Source organism: Narcine bancroftii, chromosome 13 (genome assembly GCF_036971445.1).
Source record: "Narcine bancroftii isolate sNarBan1 chromosome 13, sNarBan1.hap1, whole genome shotgun sequence".
NCBI lineage: Eukaryota > Metazoa > Chordata > Chondrichthyes > Torpediniformes > Narcinidae > Narcine > Narcine bancroftii.
The window spans coordinates 25,155-46,399 of NC_091481.1; the positions used below are offsets into that span (position 1 = coordinate 25,155).

Sequence of the window (21,245 nt, forward strand, 5' to 3'; positions counted from 1 at the left end):
GTAACCATTTGTCTTGGTGAATATCTATTGCTGCTGGGTTTTGGGGTCCTCCGGGCTCATAACATTTGACGTACTCTGATCATAAATTTGATCTTTAAACTTTGGTGGTAAGAATTGGCTGCTCGAGGTTCCAGGGTTTTGATGTTTCAAAAGAGATAGGAAGGGTGGGTAAAAGACATGGATAGTGTCGCATTGCTAATCAGGGAGCATAGCACAGCTGGAGAAATGGAAGATATTGCGGAGGTATTGTTCACTGCATCAGTGTGGGCGAGGTCAGAAATAGAAAGGGAGGTGCCAAACTTCAGACAGACAAGTCCCCGAGACCATAAGGGATATACTCCAGATTACGACGGGAAGCAAGGGCAGAGATTGGTGGGGGAATTGACAACATTCATTGCATCCTCCCTGGACACAGGAGTGAAACTGTTGTTTATAGGCCAGTGTGTCTCATGTCCGTGGTAGGAAAGCTATTGGGGATGATTCTTAGGGACAACATTTACAATCATTTGGAGAAGCACAGACTTATTAAGAATAGTCAGCGTGGCTTGATGGGAAGCAGGTTGGGCCTCTCGAGCCTGAGTATTTCAAGCAGATGCCAAAAGAAGATGAAGGTTGGGAAGTGGATCCAGTCATATGGATTTTAGTAAGGTGTTTGACAAAGTTCCCCATGGTAGGGTCATCAGAAAGTCAAGAGGCATGGGTCCCTGTCAACTTTGCTCTGTGCATTCATTCAGAATGGGCTTGACCCCAGTCGGTGGTCGTTGATGGAATGTATTCTGCCTGGAGGTTGGTGACTACTGGTATTCCAGAGGGATCTGTTCTGAGATCCCTGGTCCATGAGATTTTTATAATCGACTCCGACAGAGGGTTGGGTCAGTAGCTTTGCAGGTGACATGAAGGGTGGAAGAGTTATGGATAGTGCAGAAGGTTGGTGTGTGTTACACAGAATATGGACAGGATGCAGAGTTGGTGGAGCAGTGGCAGATGGAATTCAAATTGGAGAAGTGTCAGGTTTGGAAGGTCAAACTTGAAGGTGGAGGACATGATTAATGGCAAGATTCATAGCAGTACAGAGGAACAGAGGGATTTTCAGGTCCAAGTTCAGAGGTCCCTTAAGACAGCCTTGCAAGTTGATAGGATGATTTAGAAGGCATAATGGAACTGAGTTCAAGAGCCATGAAGTAACTTTGCCACTCTAGCGAACTCTGATTAGTCCACACCAAGGGTATTGTGGAAGCTTTAGAGAAGGTGCAGCGGAGATTTACCAGAATGGTGCCTGGAATAATGAACATTTGAAGAAGCAAGGTAGGAGGCTTATGGACTGTAAGGGAGGGAGGGGTTAGATTTCTATAGATCAGCACAACGTTGTGGGCCGAAGGGCACTTATTGTCTGCTGAATTCATCTATGTGCTAATGTTGCTCTGACTGGTGGAGCTGAATGTTTCTCCCTTATGCACCAGGAGCCTGGGGGGTGAATTTATGGAGATGTATAAAATCCTATGGCACAAATATAAGGTAGTTCGGCTTTATTTCCAGGTGAGGATAGTTGAGGGGAGTAGGGAGAAGAGTTCAATTCTGGTCACCTCATTACATGAAGGATGTGGAAGCTATGGAGAGGGTGCAGAGGAGAGTTACCAGGATGTTGCCTGGATTGGAAAATGTCAAGGTGAGCAGAGCTGGGACTTCTCTCTTTGGAGTGTAACTGGAAGCTCAACATGGCTGTTGTGTTTAGAAAGGTGAAACAGGTTAAGACTTTCTTCCCTGGTTTGTTGGAGAATGAGGGGAGATTTGATTGGGGTATATGAAATTAGAAAGGGTATAGATAGAGTAAATGCAGACAGACTTCTTCCACTGAGTTTAGGTGAGACAGAACTAAACGACATGAGTTAAGGATGAAAGGGGAAAGGTTTAGAGGGAACATGAGGGGGAACTTCTTCACACAGAGAGTGGTAGGAATGTGGAATGAGCTGCCAGCTGAAGTGGTGAATGCAGGCTTGATTTTAACCTTTAAGAAAAATTTGGACAATACACAGATGGGAGATGTGTGGAGGGGATATTCCCTGTGGTCAGTGTTTATCTCAGGTGTCCCCCACACTGAGGTGCCTCAGTGAGAAAAATAAAAGAACAAACTGATGATTCAATTGTCTTCGGTGGCTGGAATCTTCTTTGATTACCATGGAACATTTTAATCATTCTTATACGATAAGATGGAGTTTATAAGGTTAAAGATATGAAGTAAGAATATCAAAAAAGTCATACAGCACAGGAACAGGCCCTGCGGCCACTGAATCACTCTTAGTTTCCACTAATCCTGCATTCATCCCATTTCTTATTCTGGCCCTCATTCTTTTAATTTTATTTATTTCCCTTTTGACTCCAACAATTGACTGTTTCTCTGGAAATGATTAAAAAAAAATCATATTGAGCAGAATTACCTGACAAAATCCATTGGATTTTAGTTTATTTTGGGCATAAAGATCCACGGAGACATGTGTGTACCGTTCTATGTTCTATATTCCATGTATTAGACACTCAAACTCAGACATTGCACATAATATTACCTGAAGGGAGTGTCCAGCTGGGCTGAGACTAAAGCGAAATGTCTCATTGAATGAAGGCTCTCGGTCATGCCTGCAGACACGAGTTTTCTTCTTAAAGACTCGCTTTTGCGTTGAAAGATTTATGACATATAATTTTACATAGAGATCTGTAAAAGTATAGAGAATAACACGTCAGGATTTCTTTCCAATGGCTCAAAGAGCTTCGGCCTGATATCACATCTATCCTGAATGAACATATACACTGTTTATTCGAATATTGAGACATCAGAATCAGAATTTATATGATGGAATTTGTTGTTTTGCTGCAGCAGATCCCAGTGCAAACATTTCTAGAAACCATCTTGCAAAATAAATAAAAATAGTGCAAGAAAAAGTCAAGATAAAGTTTATTGTTCATTCAGGAATCTGACAGCAGAGGGGAAGAAGCTGTCCTTCTTGACAAGTCGAACAGGAATGGCCTTGTCAGTCTTCACTGAAGATATGCCAACCGTGACCAGCTGGGACATTATATTCAACTTGAGTTTCATTGATGGGAATGTGAACATTCATGGCCGCAATGCATGAACCGTTGTAAAAGTGTATGCAGAGAAGCTCATCTTCAGGCATTGTCAATACCACAAAGATATTTTAACTTTGTTTCCCTTCATAATGATGCTCCCTGTCCTGGTGAACATTTCCAACATTTTCTGTTTTTAATGCAAATTCTTTGCCTCTTCAGCTTTTGTTTTTGTTTTGAGATTGGTTGAAGAGGGGAATAAATGAGTTAATACCATTTCTCAAGATCTTAATATCATTCAGTAATCAGAATTCATGTTTTAAACCAATGACAGGTTTGTTGAAAGATTAACAACCTGAAGCAGTATCACTGTATTTCTCTCTCTCTCTCTCTCTCTCTCCAAAAAGGTTGCCCGATCAAATGAGTATTTTCAGCCTTCTCTGACTCTATCTCTGGAGGCTTTCCTGGTCCAACAATTCCTCTGGAGGTTACAAACATGACTGAATCTAAACATGATGTGAGCAATGAACAGGACACTGAAGTAAAGACATTGCAGGCCAAGGGATTTGCCATCCAAAGATCAAATAAAAAGCAATAAAGTTATCAATGACTGAAAGCAAAAATAAAACTCCAGATACAGGAAATATGAAACAAATAGAACCACAGAACACTGCAGCATAGAAAACAAGCCATTCTGCCACTGTGCTTCCCACCATTTGGCTCGTCCCACTGACCTGCACCCATCCCAAAACCCTCCAGGCCTCTCCCATCCATGTATCTCTCAAATTTATTTTTAAAACTCGAGATCGAGCCAGCATTCACCATATCAGATAGCAGCCCATTTCACACTCCCATCATTCTCTGAGTGAACTTTCCCTTAATGCTCCCCTAAACCTTTCCCCTTTCACCTTAAAACTATTGACCCCTCATATTTATTGAAGTGGAAAAAGCCTTCTCCCATCCACTCTGTCTACATCTATCATAATCTTGTAAACCTCTATCAAATCTCCATTCATTCACCTTCATTCCAAGGAATAGTGTCCTAACGTGTTTCATCTTTCCCTGTAACTCAATTCCTGAAAACACGGCAACATCCTAGTCAATATTCTCTGCACGCTCTCAATCTTATTGATATCCTTCCTGTAGTTCGGCAACCAGATATGCACATAATATTCCAAATTTGGCTTCACCAATGTCTTAAACAACTTCAACATAACAACCCAACTCCAATACTCAATACTTTGATTTTTAAAGCTAAGATGCCAAAACCTTTCTTTCCAATCCTGTCTACCTGTGATGCCACCTTCAGGGAGCAATGTATCTGTATTCCCAGATCTCTTTGCTCCTACGCAGACCTCAGTGCCTTGCTGTCCCCTCCCTCCCTTCTCCACCTATCATCTCCTGCCCTGCCACCCCCTTCCCCCTCTGATTCTTTTATTATGACGCTCACTAGCATTTTCTCATACTTTGATGAAGGGCTCAAGCCGAAATGTCAGTTATGTATCTCTGCCTTTGCGTCATAAAGGACACTGTTTGACCTGCGGAGTCTCTCCAGCATTGTGTATTTCCTCAGTCCCCTCCTATTTACTGTGTATGTCCTACCTTGGTTGGCCCTTCCAAAATGCATCTCCTCACACTTGTCTGCTTTAAACTGCATCTGCCATTTTTTGGCCCATTCTCCCTGTTGGTCCAGATCCCTCTGCAAGCTTTGAAAAGCTTACTCACTGTCCATAACACCTCCTATCTTTCTGTTATCAGCAAATTTGATGATCCAATTTACCACATTATCATCCAGATCATTGATATAGACAACAAACAACAATGGACCCAATACAGATCCCTGAGGCACATCACTCATCACAGGCCTCCAGACTGAGAAGCAGCCTTCCACTGCCACACTCCATTTTCTCCCACACTGCCAATTACAAATCCAGTTTACAACCTCTCCATCGATTCCTCGTGTCCTCATCTTTTGAATTAACCTCCCATGTTAAGGCTTTATTCAAGCCCATGTAGAAAACATCCACAGTCTTTCCTTCATCTGCCTTCATGCTAACCTCCTCAAAAAGCTCTGCAAGATTTGTTAAACATGACCTACCACACACAAAGCCGTGCTCACCGTCCTTAATAAGCCATCTTAAGACAGTCAGGTGATTCAGGCACTTCAAAAAGCAGTCAATGAATTAAAGTGACCTTGGAGGAAGGTGATCACCTCTGCTACTTCTCATTGTCAAGAGAGACTAGTGTTACCATTGTAATGGTCACTTCTGACTCACCCATATTTGGGTAATGAAAGCTTTTGGATCATGACCATTTTGATGGTTACTTTGTCTGACCCTTACCTGGGGCTTTGAAAGCATTGCAGAAGTCATAAGCTTCATAACCCGATGCAAGAAAGGGGGAAGTATGAAGGAATGTTTCTCCAAAAGCAACTCAATAAGAATTTGTGAGTTTTGAGTTGTCTGATAACTCGTTTCATCATCTACTCCATAATTACTTTTGAACATCAGTTTAAAGATTCTGAGTTTCAACGCAAGATTTCTTTGAATTTGACTTTTCAGAATTGTGCCTGACCTGCAATGGTTTGGGTAATCTATATACACACACACACAGACTTGCGAACAATTGGGTTTTGGTTCAGAGTTAGGTAAGATATTATATTATTAATAGTTATTAATAAAAATTACTGTTTTAGATACATTGACGGTGAATTTCTATTGCTGTTGGCCTATGACATAACAAATTGGGGACTTGTCTGGGATATAACAAAAATTGGAGCTCATTGATCGATCGATTGATTTTCAATTGGTTAAATTCCTTTTTGAAAGCAAATTAAAAGGCTTGTGTGTGTGGAAAAAGCAGCAAAGGATATCTCGAAGTTTTTGGGATTGCCAATTTTGCAGATTTGAAGGGGGCAACAAAGGATGAGTTGTTGAATATTACTCAAAAGTTAGAACATTTGGGGGTAAATGGTAAAACAGATGATGAAAAAATAGTGAATCAGAATGTTATAGTTTTTCTCATTCTCGTCCTATTTTTTCTAATTATTTCTTTAAACCTTCCATGATTAATGTAACTTTTAAAGAATGGTATAGATTGACCATTAAATGTTTTCAATATTTATTTGTCAAGGGGAATCTCGCTTCTTTTGAAAAATTTTCAATTAAATATGGACAACCATATACGAATTGTTTTCGTTATCTACAGATTAGAGATTTTTAAAATAATCTCAATTATGTACATTTCCTAAGAGGACTGATTAAAATTTAATTGATTTAATTTTTAATTAACAACCTTTCTATAATGTTTCACTATTTAACATTTATATACTGTTGGGAATAAGAGAGGCTCCCTCAGATAAAATTAAAAAAGCCTTGGGACAGGACCTACAGCTTTTAATTTCTGAAGAAACTTGGAATGTTTTAATGCCACAAAAACTGAATGGAATGAAATCAGATCTATCAGATCAATATTTTAGGTGTGGTGAAGAGATAGGCACATTCTTGCATTCAACTTGATCATATTCTAAGGTAAAATCTTTTTGGGTAGATCTCGGGAACATTCTAGAACAAGTTACAAGTACAGTATTTCCATTAAACCCATATTTATTCTTATTGGGGAATACATAAGGAACAAGGCTCAAGTTGAAGTGATCGATATATCGATATATCAAATAAAATTAGCATTGGTTGTAACTTGGAAATTGGATTCATATTTAGGTATGGGAAGATGGAATGCAGAAATTCAAAGCTGTATCCCTTTGGAGAAAATTACATATAATTTGAGAAATAAATATCCAAAATTTTTGCGAATTTGGAATCCATATCTGCAAATTTGGAATCCATATCTGCAAATTTGGAATCCATATCTGCAAATTTAAGATATATTATGTAGAAACATTCTTCCAACCTTTTCAGATCTGTGTTAACCTTCTTCCTTAAAACGATCATATAAATTGTTGAATTCCAGTGTGTTGGGGAGCGACACTCTGTGCAATCGATGATACTATTATTTCTGACTTTATATTACTATAGAAATATATAAAAAAATTATGAGGGTGGTGGGGGGGGGGGTGATAACCATCATATATGAAAGAGACTTTCTTCAACTTAAACTTTTATTGCATTATATAATGATTTATTAATTTCACGTAGGGAAAAAATAAATAAAATATTCAAAACAAAAGAAACTTGGAATGTAATTTTGAAATTGGTTAATACCTCATTTTTATGTGCCCGCCACTCCCTCCTACAATTTAAAGTCGTCCACAGGGTTCACACGTCCAAAGTCAAACTATCTCTTTTATGTGGATGATAAATGCACCAATGGAGATGCTTCATTAATTCACATGTTCTGGACATGTCAGAGACTTGAGAAATATTGGAATGAAGTATTTCAAACTTCCTCTGCACTTTTTAAAATTAATTTTAATTCTAATCCCTTATTTGGTATTGCTGGAGAGAATGACATAACTTTAATAGCATCTAATATGCAAGTATAGGCTTTTCTTTCTCTTGTGGCGAGGCAGATGGTGTTGCTCAGATGGAGGGATGCTGCTCTGATTGTTCATGCTTAATGGCTACAGAGCGTTATGTCATGTTTAAATTAAGAGAAGACTAGATGCTCAATTTCCAATTTGTATTCTATTTTTCAAACTCTGTGGGGATCCTTTTTGAATGACTTTCATAATCTTTGATTTGATATGAAGGTTAAACAGTTGACGAATGATCAATGAGCTGATCTGTTTCCCTACTCAAGGATGTGTGCTTAACCCCACTGTTCTACTCGTTATATGACTGTGTGGCCAGGCACAATTCTAATGCCGTTGACAAGTTTGCCAGTGACACCACAGTTGTCAACGAAATCACAAATGGCAATAAGGAAGCGAACAGTAGGGGGTAACGACAACAAACTTGTGCTCAACATCAGCAAAACCTAAGAGATGATTGTGGACTTCACGAGGAAGTCGGGGGAACACAGCCCAGTCCTCATCGAGGGCTTAGAAGTGGAGAGGGTCAAGAACTTCAAATTCCTGGGTGTCAACATCTCCAAGGATCTGTCCTGGAGCCTCCAGGTTCATGCAATCACAAAGAAGGCTGGCCAGCAGTTATACTTTGTGAGGGGTCTGAGGAGGTTCAGTCTGTCACCAAAGACTCTTGAAAATTTATACTGGTGTACCATTGAGAGCATTTTGGCTGGTTGAATCATTGCCTGGTACGGAGGCACCAACTCTCAGGATAAGAATAAACTCCAGAGGGTTGTTAACTCAGCCTGCGATATCATAGCTCCCAGATTTCTCTTCATCGAGGATATCTCCATGACGTGGTGTCTTAAGAAAGCAGCCTCTATCCTTAAAGGCACCCAGGCCATGGCCTCTTCACTCTGCTACCATTGGGGAAAAGGTACAGGAACCTAAAGACGAGCACTCAGTGGCACAAAAAAAGGAACATTAGGGCAGCATGGTTAGTGTAGAGGTTTCTGCATTATTATTACAGTTGGCAGCAACTGGGGTTCAAATCTCAGTTGCAGGTGAATTGGGGTGTTTGGGTGGCATGGCCTTGTGGACCCAAATGGCCCTGTTACTGTGTTGCATTATCTAAAGTTAAGTTCAAACAGTAAAGCACAAGAATGGGCCTTTCTGTCCACAATATCTCCATCAAACAAGTTCCCCAATTCCACTAAATCTCTGCTGCTTGCACATGATCCATAGCACGCGACCACCTGCATATTCATTTGTCTATCTAGAAGCCTCTTCAATGCTGCTATTGTATCTGCTTCCACCATAACTCCCAGCAGACCATTCCAGGCCCTGAACATACTGTGTGTGAATAAACGTCCTTCACATCCATGGCCACTTTCAGGGAGAAATAACGATGAAGGCCCCTATCCTTCTGCACATCTCCTAAAATTTTTCCGTGATAGCTGTTGTGTAATTTTTGCCGAGACATTTGATTAATTTTAAGGCATAAACACACACACATATGACAAGGCTACCTGCCACTATTACGTCAACCTACAGGAGCTCGACTGAGAGCATCCTGACTGGCTGTATCATGGTGTAGAGAATTGGATCGGAGGTCAATCTGCAGGACCATAAGAGTGACAGAGGAGATCATTGGGGTCTCTCTCTTCCCCCTCATTGATGTGATTTACCATGATCTTTGTCCAAAGACTAAAGCAAAATCTGAGAGGATCCTACCACTCCACACACAGCATCATTCAGCTGCTCGTCGAGAAAGAGATAAAGGAGAATCAGAGACAATACCTCTCTCATATCAGGCTTCCTCCCACGGGCAGTGGAGCTGTTGAATGATTAAACAAACTGCTCTCACGAAGCCTCCAAGACTTTACTATTTATTCAATCATATTTATTGATTTTTACATGGATATATTTGTCCTGCATATAACTTCTTTGTCTGTAGGTGTGTTATTTCTGTATGTGGGTCTGCGTGTTTTGTACCGAGGACTGGAGAACACTATTTTGTCAGGTTGGGCTTGGACAATCAGATGCCAAATGAACTTGATCTTGAACATTGGGCTTCTCTGGAGTGGTACAATAGCCTAAAGATTAAAGGAGAAGATTGGGGTGGTGATGGAAAGTTGAAGTCATTCAGGGTCACGCTTGCAGATCTAATAGAAAAGTGCAAAATCGTCAGCAGGTTTATGATTGTGGCTGAGCTAATAAGCGTTGCTACCTGGTAAGTGATCAGGAGACTTAAATTTGTAGGTAATGTTTCTGCATTGAAGAATCTCCACCAACAGCTGCTCTCCATCTGTTTTCACCTCCTTCTTCAAAGCAATTTTTATCTCTCCCATCACTTGAGTTTGACCTGTGATGAAGAAAAAGGAAGTGTATTTCAATACAAATAATTTTATTAAAATGTGGTCAGTTTTCATTTCTTTCACAAATGAGATGAGAAACTTGTTCTTTTGCTGGGATATTGGATAATATATGGAAAAGCAAGAACATATTTGGAATCAGTTTTCAGGGCAGGAAATTTCCGTGACAAAACAACACGTTTCGACACTGATCACCCACTTGATATTTTAACTGTTTCTCTTCGCACAGTTGCTGCCAGATGAGTTTACTCAGCATTTTCTGTCTCCGGAAATGGTGCTTCTTTTAAACATACTTTTGAAGTCGAAAACTGACCAGCAAAACAGGGTTCAAAAACACAGCATTATTGGAATATGACCTGCGTTGAAGTGTTCACAAGAGATAAATTTCCAATGATTGAATCAGACAAGATAAATGGTTCTCAATCGGAATAAACATAACATAAAGTTCAGTTAGAGCACAAGAACGAACAAGGTCTCCAGGCCATCTGTCTGCGAGAAACACAATGACCAAATTCAACAAAATTCTGCTGCTTGCACATGATACATCGCCCTCATTTCCTGCATATTTGTGTGTCTATGCAGAAGCCGCTTCAAACAATTATTGCATCGACTTATGTCAGTATTTCTGGCGGCCAGTTCTAAACACTTACCTCTTGCTGGGTAAAAAAAAACTAGTCTCGTCTCTTTAAACTCTCCCCTCCCACCTCACCTTAAACTTTGCGCCAGTCTACTCTCCATATTACCACTTGTAATTTAAAAAAAAACTTTGATCTCATCTTCCAAGACTCCAGAGAAAAGAACCTAAGTTTGTCCAACCACACTCCTCATTCTCATACTCTCTAATAAAGGTAATATCCTGGTAAATCTTTTCCAAGGCCTCTCGATACTTCCAGTGGGCAACTAGAATTGCACGCGATTCCCAAGTTGAATCAGAAGTTAGAAAAGATCCCTGAAATCTATTTTATCGATGATTTGAGCAAGCATGATGAGAAAACCATCCAGTCTACTTCATTTAGGATGGGTTGAAAAGAGTCCAGAGTGATACAACATGGAGCTGGCCCTTCGGGCTGACTTGTCCATATCTACCAGTAAGATATTCTGGGTTAATACTGGATGAAGGGCTCGGTCCCAAAACATTGGTTACTCTTTACTTCCTCCAGATGCTGCATGACCTGTTGAATTTCTCCAGCATGTTTGTGTATTGCAACCAACCCCAGCATCTGCAGACTTTCTTGTTTAACTGGGAGATTGCTTTGTTGAGCACCTTTGCTCTGCCCACGACAACAGCAAAGACCTCCCAGTAACCAATCGTATTAATTCCACACCATGGTCATGTTGACATGTCTGTACATGGCCTCGTGTACTGCTAAATTGAGACCACCCACAAATTGGAGGAACAATACACCTCAAGCAGTCTCACCATCTCCAACCAAATTACATTAATATAGATTTCTCCAACTCCTGTTAGCCCCCTCCCTACTCTCTCTTTTCTCAGCATCTGCAGACTTTCATGTTTCTCTCACCTCTGCCTTTCACCAACTTCCCACCCCCTTCCTTTTCGTATCAGAGAGCAATCCTTCTTAGCACTCTACCCACTCCCTTGTCACCTCAGCTTTCCATTCCACCTATTACCTCTTACTTGTGTGCCCATACTCCTTCCCCATCTCCTTCTCCCATCTACCCTTTATTCAGGCAGCTGCCGGATTTTTGACATTGCCAATGAAGACCTCAGGCCCGAAACACCGACTGTCTTTTGTTTCCACTGGATCCTGCGTAACCTGCTGAGTTTCTCCAGTACTTTTATGTACTGTTCTGGACCATGGTATCTGTAGATTTTCTCATTGATCTCCATTTGATGAACCCTAATCAGTTCCCGTCTATCCAAGGACTTGTATATCTAGTCTCTCAGGACACCTGCCAACAACATCTATTACAGATGCCAGGTTTACATGCATGTAATTTCCAGGATTATTCTTAAACAATAGAACAGCGTTAGCTAACCTCCAATCCTCTAGCCCAGTGGTTCCCAACCTTTTACTTTCCACTCACATACCACTTTAAGTATTCCTTAAGCCATAAGTGTTCTGTGATTAATAAGGGATTGCTTAAGGTAGTCTGGCACCTTACCTGTGGCTAAAGACATTTTAAATATTTCTCCAAGAGCAACTACAAGTTATGCACTTGCCTCCCTTAAGATCCAAGGAAAATGTTTTATCAAGCACTGGGAATTTAATCCACCCATATTTGCCTCAAGAGAGAAAGCACCTCCTCCTCTGTCATCTGCATAGGGTCCATGACATTGCTGCTGTCTTGCCTCACTTCTCTAGAATGTGTCCATCTCCTGAGTAAATACAGTTGTAAAAAAAAAAGAAATTTAGTTCTTTCCCAAGTAAAACATGAAAATTGGCAGAGACTGTGGTTGAAGTAAAAATGTTGGAGAAACTCAGCAGGTCAAATAATGTCCTTTATAGAGCAAAGATAAAGATACCCAGCCAATGTTTCAGGCTTGAGCCCTTTATCACATACTGTACTTTGATGAAAGGCTCAAGCCTGAAACATTGGTTCTGTATCGTTATCTTTGCTCTATAAAGGACACTGTTTGACCTGCTGAGTTTCTCCAGCTTTGTGTTTTTTTTAAATCTTAGTTCTCTCCTATCTTATTTATCTCCATACTTAGCTGATCCCAATTTTATTCCTTGCAATCCTTTTGTTCTTAATATATCTGTGGAAGCTTAGGATTTTCCGTCCCCTACCACAGCAAATTCATGTCTTCTTTTCACCCTTCTGATGACCTCCTGAGGTGTTTTCTTTCATTTCTTATACTCGTCAAATACTTCATTTGTTCCCTGCTATGCACCATTTTTCCTCATTATACAGGGCCTCAAAATCTTTCAAAACTCAAGGTTCCTTATACTTGTTAGTCTTGTCTTTAATTCTGACAGTAACATACAAAATATTCTCAAAATTTCACTTGCAAAGATCTCTTAAGTACCAAGCACACCCTTGCAGGACACAACCTGTTTCAATCCACACTTTCTGATCCGATCAAAATGGACCTTTTCCCATTTAAAATCTCATCCCAAGGACCAGACCTATCCCTTTCCATAATTATTTTGAAACAATTGGCATGATGATCACTGCATCCGAAGTGTTCCCTTACACACTCTGCTGTCACCTGGACTCTTGGGGTTCACAATACTCGTAACTGCCTCCCAGGTTGAAAGCTCAAACACACTACATTAATTGGTTCACACCTGTCCATAGACTGGTTTTATCCTTGGTCTGAATGGCTTAAATCAAGATAGGTGGTTTTGGCTTAACCTGTTGACCAATCTATTTCTCACACTGATGCTGCTTCAGCCATCGATTCCATTGGCAGATTGTGTTCAGGTTATACCTTTTTTTCTCCTGGTCACAATCTCAATATTCCTTGTCAAACAAGGTTGTGCTAGCTCTCCAGGGTTGCCTTTCACCCTAATAGGAACATGTTATACCTAGACTCTCACTTTTAAAAGGATCCCATTTGCCAGCCACATCTTTACCAAAAAATATCCTCTCCCATTCAACCTCTGAAAGTTCTCTCCGAAAGCCTCTAAAATTGGCTTTCCCCTCAATGTAGGATCTCAATTTGTGGACCAGTCCTCTGTTTCTCCTTAACTATTTCAAAACTAATAGAATTATGACCTGTGATCATAATGTGTTCCCTCACTGACCATTCAGTCACTCCTGTTCCCATAGAGGAGGTCCAGTGTCGCACCTCTCCAGTCAGGCCCTCTTTTTTATTGATTAAAAAAACTTCCTTGGACATAGTTAATCAATCCACTCCAATCTTTCTGCACTATGGGTGACTTAGTCAACATCAGCAAGTAAAAAATCTTCCAGTAATACTATCCTCTTATTCTTTCAGCTGCATGTCAGCTCCTCTAGTTCCCACTAACTAGTGTGGACATATAATAGATTCCCAGCAAAGCAATCCTTCCCTTTTTTTCAGAGAATTACCCATATAATCTCACGGCCGAACTCCCCAGAAAATTCTTTCTAAGTACTCATGCTATGTCCTTCCTTAACCTAATAAGTAAGAAACCCTGACGTTTCCTGACCTTCCTTGTTAATTCTCTATTAATGGTTTTGCCAAATCTCTGTTTTTATTTCCCATTTTTTAAAAATTATTTTTGTTTTTTCCCCATATACATAGAAAAGCTTTTTCTTGACAAAAAAACCAACAAAACAAAACAACCCCTCTTTCCCCCTCCTCTCTTTCACAATATAAATCCTCCTACTAACAGGGCTCACATTTATGTTGACCATCCAAAATTCTATATGGGGGAAGTCACTTGATTTTATATTACAGCAGCATTTATTATTATCCTTTTTTATTGTTGTATTTATAATTATAATTGGGTCCCTATACGATCCGGATATGCCTGCCACATCTTGATAAACACGTCATATTTGATCTTTCAGTTTGATGTAATTTTTTTCCATAGGTCTCCAGCGATTCATCTCAGCAGTCCGTCGTGCTACATGTTGAGGGGAGTCGAATTTCCAGGTAATCACAATATATTTCTCAGCCACTGCTATGGCTATCTTAACAAGTGAAATTTGGAATTTAGTGAGTTCATTACTTATTTCAATGAAGTTGCCCAAAAGATAAAGCTCCAGAACAGCCATGAAGACCACCCAGCTAATATTTTAGTAATATCCTGCCAGAAAGGTCTCACCTTCCCTCACGACCATATAGAATGTAAAAACGATCCTATTTCTATCCCACACCTGAAACACATCTCTGATATTTCAGATTTTGATTTCTCTAACTTCTGTGGTGTGAGGTATAATTGGTGTAGAAAATTGTTTTGCACTAATCTGTCTCTTGCAGTTATAATTGACGTCATGCTGTTCAAACACCAATCAGACCATCATCTTTCCATTTTTGCAACATCTCGATCTGACTCCCATCTCTCTCTCTCTCGATCTCTGTGAACCTGATTTCGCACTTTCATTCTGGAAAGCATAGTACATCTTAATTATACATTTAAGTGTATTTCCCAGCCGAATCGTTTGTTCCATTTCATTAATTTCAAAGCCCCCATCTTTCTCTGAGAACACCATTATGTAAAAATGTATTGCCTATGAATCTGGGTCACAAAATATTGAATTCATAGGACGAAAAAGGAATAAAATATGTTGTTGACTGTTATGAGGAGGGATCCTTTGCATCTTTTAAACAATTAAGAAATAAATACGCAGTGCTTAATGGGGCTTTCTTTTGTTTAATCCAGCGAAGTTTGTTTCTAAGAGAACTGCCACTTATTTTTAATTGGTTGGAATCATATGAAAATATTTGTATTGAGTGAATTACAAGATGGTGTCTTCCAGTGGCCACTCTTTGAATGCAGCTTTGATGGTAATGATCAAATATTTCTATTCAAAACTATTAAAATTCTACCCCAGATCCATAAAGTCACACTTACCCATGAACAAAGATATCCTAGGATCGCTAGCACACCTCGGAATTGAAAGAATCGGTAGTCTCCATTAAACAGCTCAGGCAAGTTCAAGACCACAGGAGTTTTAAACAGTCAATAATTGGGCCATTTAAACTTCGCAGGAGTTGCAAACAGCAGATGATGTTCAGTCCATTTAAACATCGCTGGAGATTTAAAGGGACATCACACTGACCATTTAAACAGCGCAGGAATTACCAGTAGTGGACCCAAGGGCCATGTAAAGAAGACCCTATCCTGTGGACCCAGAGGGGGACTACAGATTAAGCTGAGATGCCAGGCCCTGAGGCTACCATCCTCCTGTCCAACATAGAGTCCTTGGAGAACAAACTTGATGAACTCCAAGCCAGTCTTCAACATCAGAGAGACATCAGGGGATACCGTGTGATGTATTTTACAGAAACATGGTTAAACATGGAGACACCAGTCAAGGCACTACAGCTCGTGGGCTACACTCTACACTGTGCTGATCGGACACTGGGATCAGGAAAAACAAGGGCAGGCAGAGTTGTGGTGCACAATCGTGACGGTCGTGTCCCAGTTCTGTTCCCCTGATCTGGAACATTTGGTGATCAAGTGCTGCCCATTCTACCTGCCAAGGGAGTTCACCACCATCATCCTAGTCACTGTGTACATTCTGCTCCAGACTAAGATCAGGTTGGCACTGGAGGGACTGAGCAATGTGATAAACAGCCATGAGACAGCACATGGCCAGAATGAACATGTACCTAAGTCAAGGTGTCGACCCACTCCAATTTGTACAATTGCTCCACAGCCGATGCAATATCGCTGGCTCTCCACTCAGCTCTGAATCACCTCAAAAACAGCAAGTCATCCATAAGCTGCTCTTCATCAACTACAGCTCAGCCTTCAACACCATTATTCCCTCAGAAGCTACAAACTCTGGGCCTCTGCAGCGTCCCCCACCCCCCCCCCCCCACCACTCAATCTGCAACTGAATCCTTGACTTCCTCATTGAAAGACCAGTCAGTACGGATTGGAAACAGTGTCTCCTCCTCAATGACGATCAACACAGGCACATCCCAAGAAAGTGTGGTTAGCCCACCTCTTCTCATTATACACGACTGTGGCCAGGCACAATTCCAAAGCTTTCTGCAAGTTTGGTGATGACACCAGTTGTCAGTAGGATCACAAACGGCAATGAGGAAGTGTACAGGAGGGAGATCAATCAGTTTGTTGAGTGATGTCACGCCAACCAACAACCTTGCGCTCAACATTAGCAAAACCAAAGAGCTGATTGCGAACTTCAGGAGGAAGTCAAGGGAACACGACCCAGTCCTCATTAAGGGCTTAGAGGTGGAGAGGGTCAATCATTTTAAATTCATGGGTGTCAACATCTCCAAGGATCTCTCTGGAGCCTCCATGTCGATGCAATCACAAAGAGAGGTCGTCAGCGTCTATACTTTGTGAAGTGTTTGAGGAGATTTTGGTAGGTCACCGAATACTCTCTAAACTTCAATGTGTACTGTGGAGAGCAATCTGACTTGTTGCATCACTGTCTGGTGTGGGGGAGGGGGGGGGTGCCAATTCCCAGGACAGGAAAAAAACTCCAGAGGGTTGTTAACTCAGCCTGGGACATCACAGGCACCAGACTTCATTCCATCGATGACATCTACATGAGGCGTTGTTTTAAGAAAGCAGCCTCTATCCTCAAAGACCCTCAGCACCCAGGCCATGCCCTCTTCACTCTGCTACCATTGGGGAAAAGGTATAGGAGCCTGAGACAAGCACTCAGCAGCACAAGGACAGCTTCTTCCCCTCCACCATCAGATTCCTGAATGATCAGTGAACCCCAGACACTGCCTCACTTTGACTTTTCGTGCACTGTTTTTATTTATTGTTGTAAGGTGGTTTATATGAATGTTTGCCCTGTGATGCTGCCACAAAACCACAAATTTCGTGACTTGTTCATGACAATAAATTCTTGATTCTGAAATATATTGAAAATACATAGTTATATTTTCTCAATCTCTTTGGATAAGATTTTGCAAGAGCACCAGGGTCCATGATTGGTCTTGCATCTTACCATCGGTTTCTGCTGCCCCAAGACCTTGCTGCTTGAATGGTTCAGATATTTTGTGCTTTGCATCTTTCACGATGATTTCCGTGTCCTGGCTCATTTTACACCTGGAGAAAAACAAAAACAAATTGTTGGAATTTATCAAGATGCAAGTAGAATATGATCAGAAGAAGGTTAAAGTCAGGATATCTGAAGAAAATTTAATTTATTAAAGCCAATTTATTACCTGTGAAATTATTAAATGTTCAAACATTGCTGTTACCAAGTTTAATTGCAACTTGTGGGAAGATATCTGAGAATGTACTTCCTGAGAAGACATAAAGTGGTATGTCAACCTTCTACAGAACCCCCATCGAGAGTGCCGTGGCTGGCTGCATCACATTGTGGTATTGTTGCCGCAGAGAAAGGCCATATAAATGGCAGTGAGGACTCCAGGGAGTCTCCTTGCCCCCATCGACGTGATCTATTGGGATCGTTGTCTAAAGAGAGTGTGCAAAATCATTGAGGACCCCTTCCACCCCACACACAGCATCTTTCAGCTGCTCCTGTTGGACAAGAAGTACAGGATTATCAGACACAGCACCACCATGCCAAGGAATAGCTTCTTCCCATGGGCAGTGAGAACGCTGAACGAACAAAGGAACTGCTCACACGAACCATCCAAGACTCTCCTATTCACAAAGGAATATTTATTTATTTATATCTATGAATACTTGTTCGACATTAGCATTGTTTGTCTCGATGTGTGTTGTGTCCGCCACGTGTGCGCATTTTGCACTGAGGACCAGAGAATGATGTTTTGTCGGAATGTACTTGTATGATCAGATGATAATAAACTTGACTTGATTTTTCTTTGATTAACAATGCGAAACTAGAGCAAAATTTCCAACATCAAACTGTTTCTTTGGCTACAAATTTGCACCAGGCTTTTAGATGATTATGGAATCAAATGGATGTTAGGTGAATGGATCTTATATGGTCTTGTCAACATATATATTGTACCATTTAATATTTTATAAATCATGAGTTGCCAACATACATTAATATTGATTGATTGTTTTATTTTACTTCAGATCGGCCGCACTGTTCTAAGCATGTTTTAAATACCATTCCCCTCGCTATTAAAAACACCCTCAATTTTCATGTAGTTTTTAAACATGAATCATTCTTCCTCCATTCATGTTGAAATGATTTAAATAAGTGATAAAATCTGTGAATCCTTGGACTGACCCCCTCTGATCTCAGTTTTCCAATCACAAAATAAACCTCCTCCATCACTCGCTGCTTCCTATGACCAGTATTAGGTGCAGTTGACTAATTAACCCTGTGTCCCATGGGTCTTTAACCATTTGAACCATTCTCCCATTTATGACCTTGTCAAAGGCTTTCCTGAAGTCTCTTCCAACAACAACAGCTCTTCCCTCATCAATAAATTTTGTGACTTCTTCAAAAAATTCCATAAAATTGGTCAGTCAAGGTCTCCACATAACAACCATTATGTATCCTTGATCAATCCTTGTGTTTCCAGGCCTAGATTGATCCAGAATTGTTCTTTCTATTTCCCTACGACTGACAGACTCACAGGTTTGTAATTCCCTGGCTTATCTCTGGTGCCCTTCGTGAATAAGGTACCACATTTGTTGTCCTTTCCTCATATCTGGACCCCACCTGTGAATGGCAAAGATTTAAAAACCTCCTTCCTTGCCGACTATAGCAGCCTCATTTCATCCACCCCTTGGGATTTTTCCACATTCAAGCCTGCTAAAGACATGATATTTACACTTTTTAAATATGACGTATTTTAGAACTTTATGGCCTTACTGCACACACTCATCCATGCACATATCCAAATTCCCTCCATTCTTCATCCTGGAAATATTTCGCAGGTCATTCAGAGAAATTCTATGAGGGTTAACATTGCAAGTTGATTACTTATCATCAGAACGAGAGAAGAAAGAATAAAAAGCGACTTTTAAATTTTAGACGGGATTGATGGACAGCAGAAAAGGAATAGGGTGATGGGACGAGGCTGATGCCATTGAGTTGTGGTAGAAGTCGGCAGATCAATGGGGTGAATTCAGACAGTGAGAGAGTAACAGAAAGAAAAAGAACATGAAAAGGTGTGGAATGTAAGGCCAGGGTAGCCTATCGACTTCTTTTTGCTCCACAGATGCTGTTTGACCCACTGAGTTCTTCTAGTATTTTATTTTTCCTCTAGATTTCAGCATCTGCAGCTTCCCACATCTCCGATCTGCAGGCTAGTGGAACATGCCCAGCAAGTTAGGTGGTGCTAAAGGAGAGGGCGGCACTGTTAGTGCAGTGGAAAGTGCAACGTTGTTACATCACCAGCGACCTGGGTTTGAATCCCATGCTATCTGTAAGGTGTTTGCATGATCTTCCCATGTCTGCGTGGGTTTCCTCCGGGGTCTCTGGTTTCCTCCCACCATTCAAAAATGTACCGGGATTTGTAGGTCAATTGGGTGTAAATGGACGGCACAGGCTCATGTGTCAACAGATTCCTGAATAATCAATGTACCAAAGACACTGCCTTACTTGTTGTGAACATTAAAAAAATTTATTGTTAAAAGGTGGTTTACATGACGCTGCCGCAAATCACCAAATCTCATGACTTGATCGTGAAATAAATTCTGGTTTTGATGTGCCAGAAGGGCCTGTTAATGCGCTGTATGTCTAAATTTAAAATAAATTTAAATCTGAAATTTAAAAAATCTGAGCAGAAATCACAGAAGGGTAACCTTGAACAGAAATAACACGTTTTGACACAAAGAAAGTAAGTTCACATTCAGATTTCAATTTTTAAGATTTATTGTCAGAGGACATACATAACATCACATACAACCCTGAGATTCTTTCTCCTGTGGGTGAGGCAGAATTACCACTTCATGGTAGTACAAAAAAAAATTGTACACAACATACACATGTAAACATATAAAGAAATGTAAACAAATTGACTGTGCAATACAGAAAGGAATAATATCAATAAAGTGCACAAATTAAGAGTCCTTAAACGAGTCCCTGACTGAGTTTGTTGTGGAGGAGTCTGATGGTGGAGGGGGAGCAGCTGTTCCTGAACCTGGTGGTGCAAGTCTTGTGGCACCTCGACCTCTTTCCTGATGGTAGAGCGTGTCCTGAGTGGTGTGGATCCTTGATGATTGCTGCTGCTCTCCAATGGCTGTGTTCCCTGTAGAGGCTCTCAATGGTGGGGAGGGTTTTGACTGTGATGTCTCGTGCATTGTCCACATCTTTTAGACCGATTTACGCTTAGGGGTATTGGTGTCCCCATTCCAGACCATGATGCAGCTGGTCAGCACACTTTCCACCACATATCTGTAGAAATTGCCAGGGTTATTGATGTCATACCAAACCTCCGCAAACTCCTGAAGAAGTAGAGATGCTGACGTGCTTTCTTCACAATGCCATTACTGTGTTGGTCCCATAAAAGATCCTCTGAGATCATGACTGGTGAGAACTTTGCTCACCCTCTCCACCTTTGAGTCCCAATGATCAGTGGATTGCACCCATCTGGTTTTCCCTTGCTGAAGTCAATAATCAGCTCATTGTTTCTGGTCACATGAAGTACGAAGCTGTTTTTGGTCCACCATTGTGTCAAGTTTTCAATCTTCCTTCTCATCAATGACTTGATGACTCATTACCCCTTACTGTACAAATATTTACAATTTTTATACAGTTATAAACTTTGATAGTACAAAAGACTGCAGTACGGCCAGAGGTTGGATTGCATATTAATATTGAGCAGTGTGGTCACAGTGAAGGAGGCCATC

At 40.7% G+C, this 21,245-nt stretch overlaps 1 protein-coding gene across 1 annotated transcript in view; it reads right to left on the bottom strand.

Moving 5' to 3' along the window:
- LOC138748701 (protein piccolo-like) overlaps positions 1 to 21,245 on the bottom strand; it is a 191,736-nt gene that overhangs the window by 3,618 nt on the left and 166,873 nt on the right. The window contains exons 25-27 of the mRNA XM_069909320.1: positions 17,449 to 17,549; positions 9,753 to 9,887; positions 2,562 to 2,707 (exon numbers count right to left, since the gene is read on the bottom strand). Coding sequence (XP_069765421.1) covers positions 2,562 to 2,707; positions 9,753 to 9,887; positions 17,449 to 17,549 — 382 coding nt within the window. The remainder of the gene's footprint in view (positions 1 to 2,561; positions 2,708 to 9,752; positions 9,888 to 17,448; positions 17,550 to 21,245) is intronic.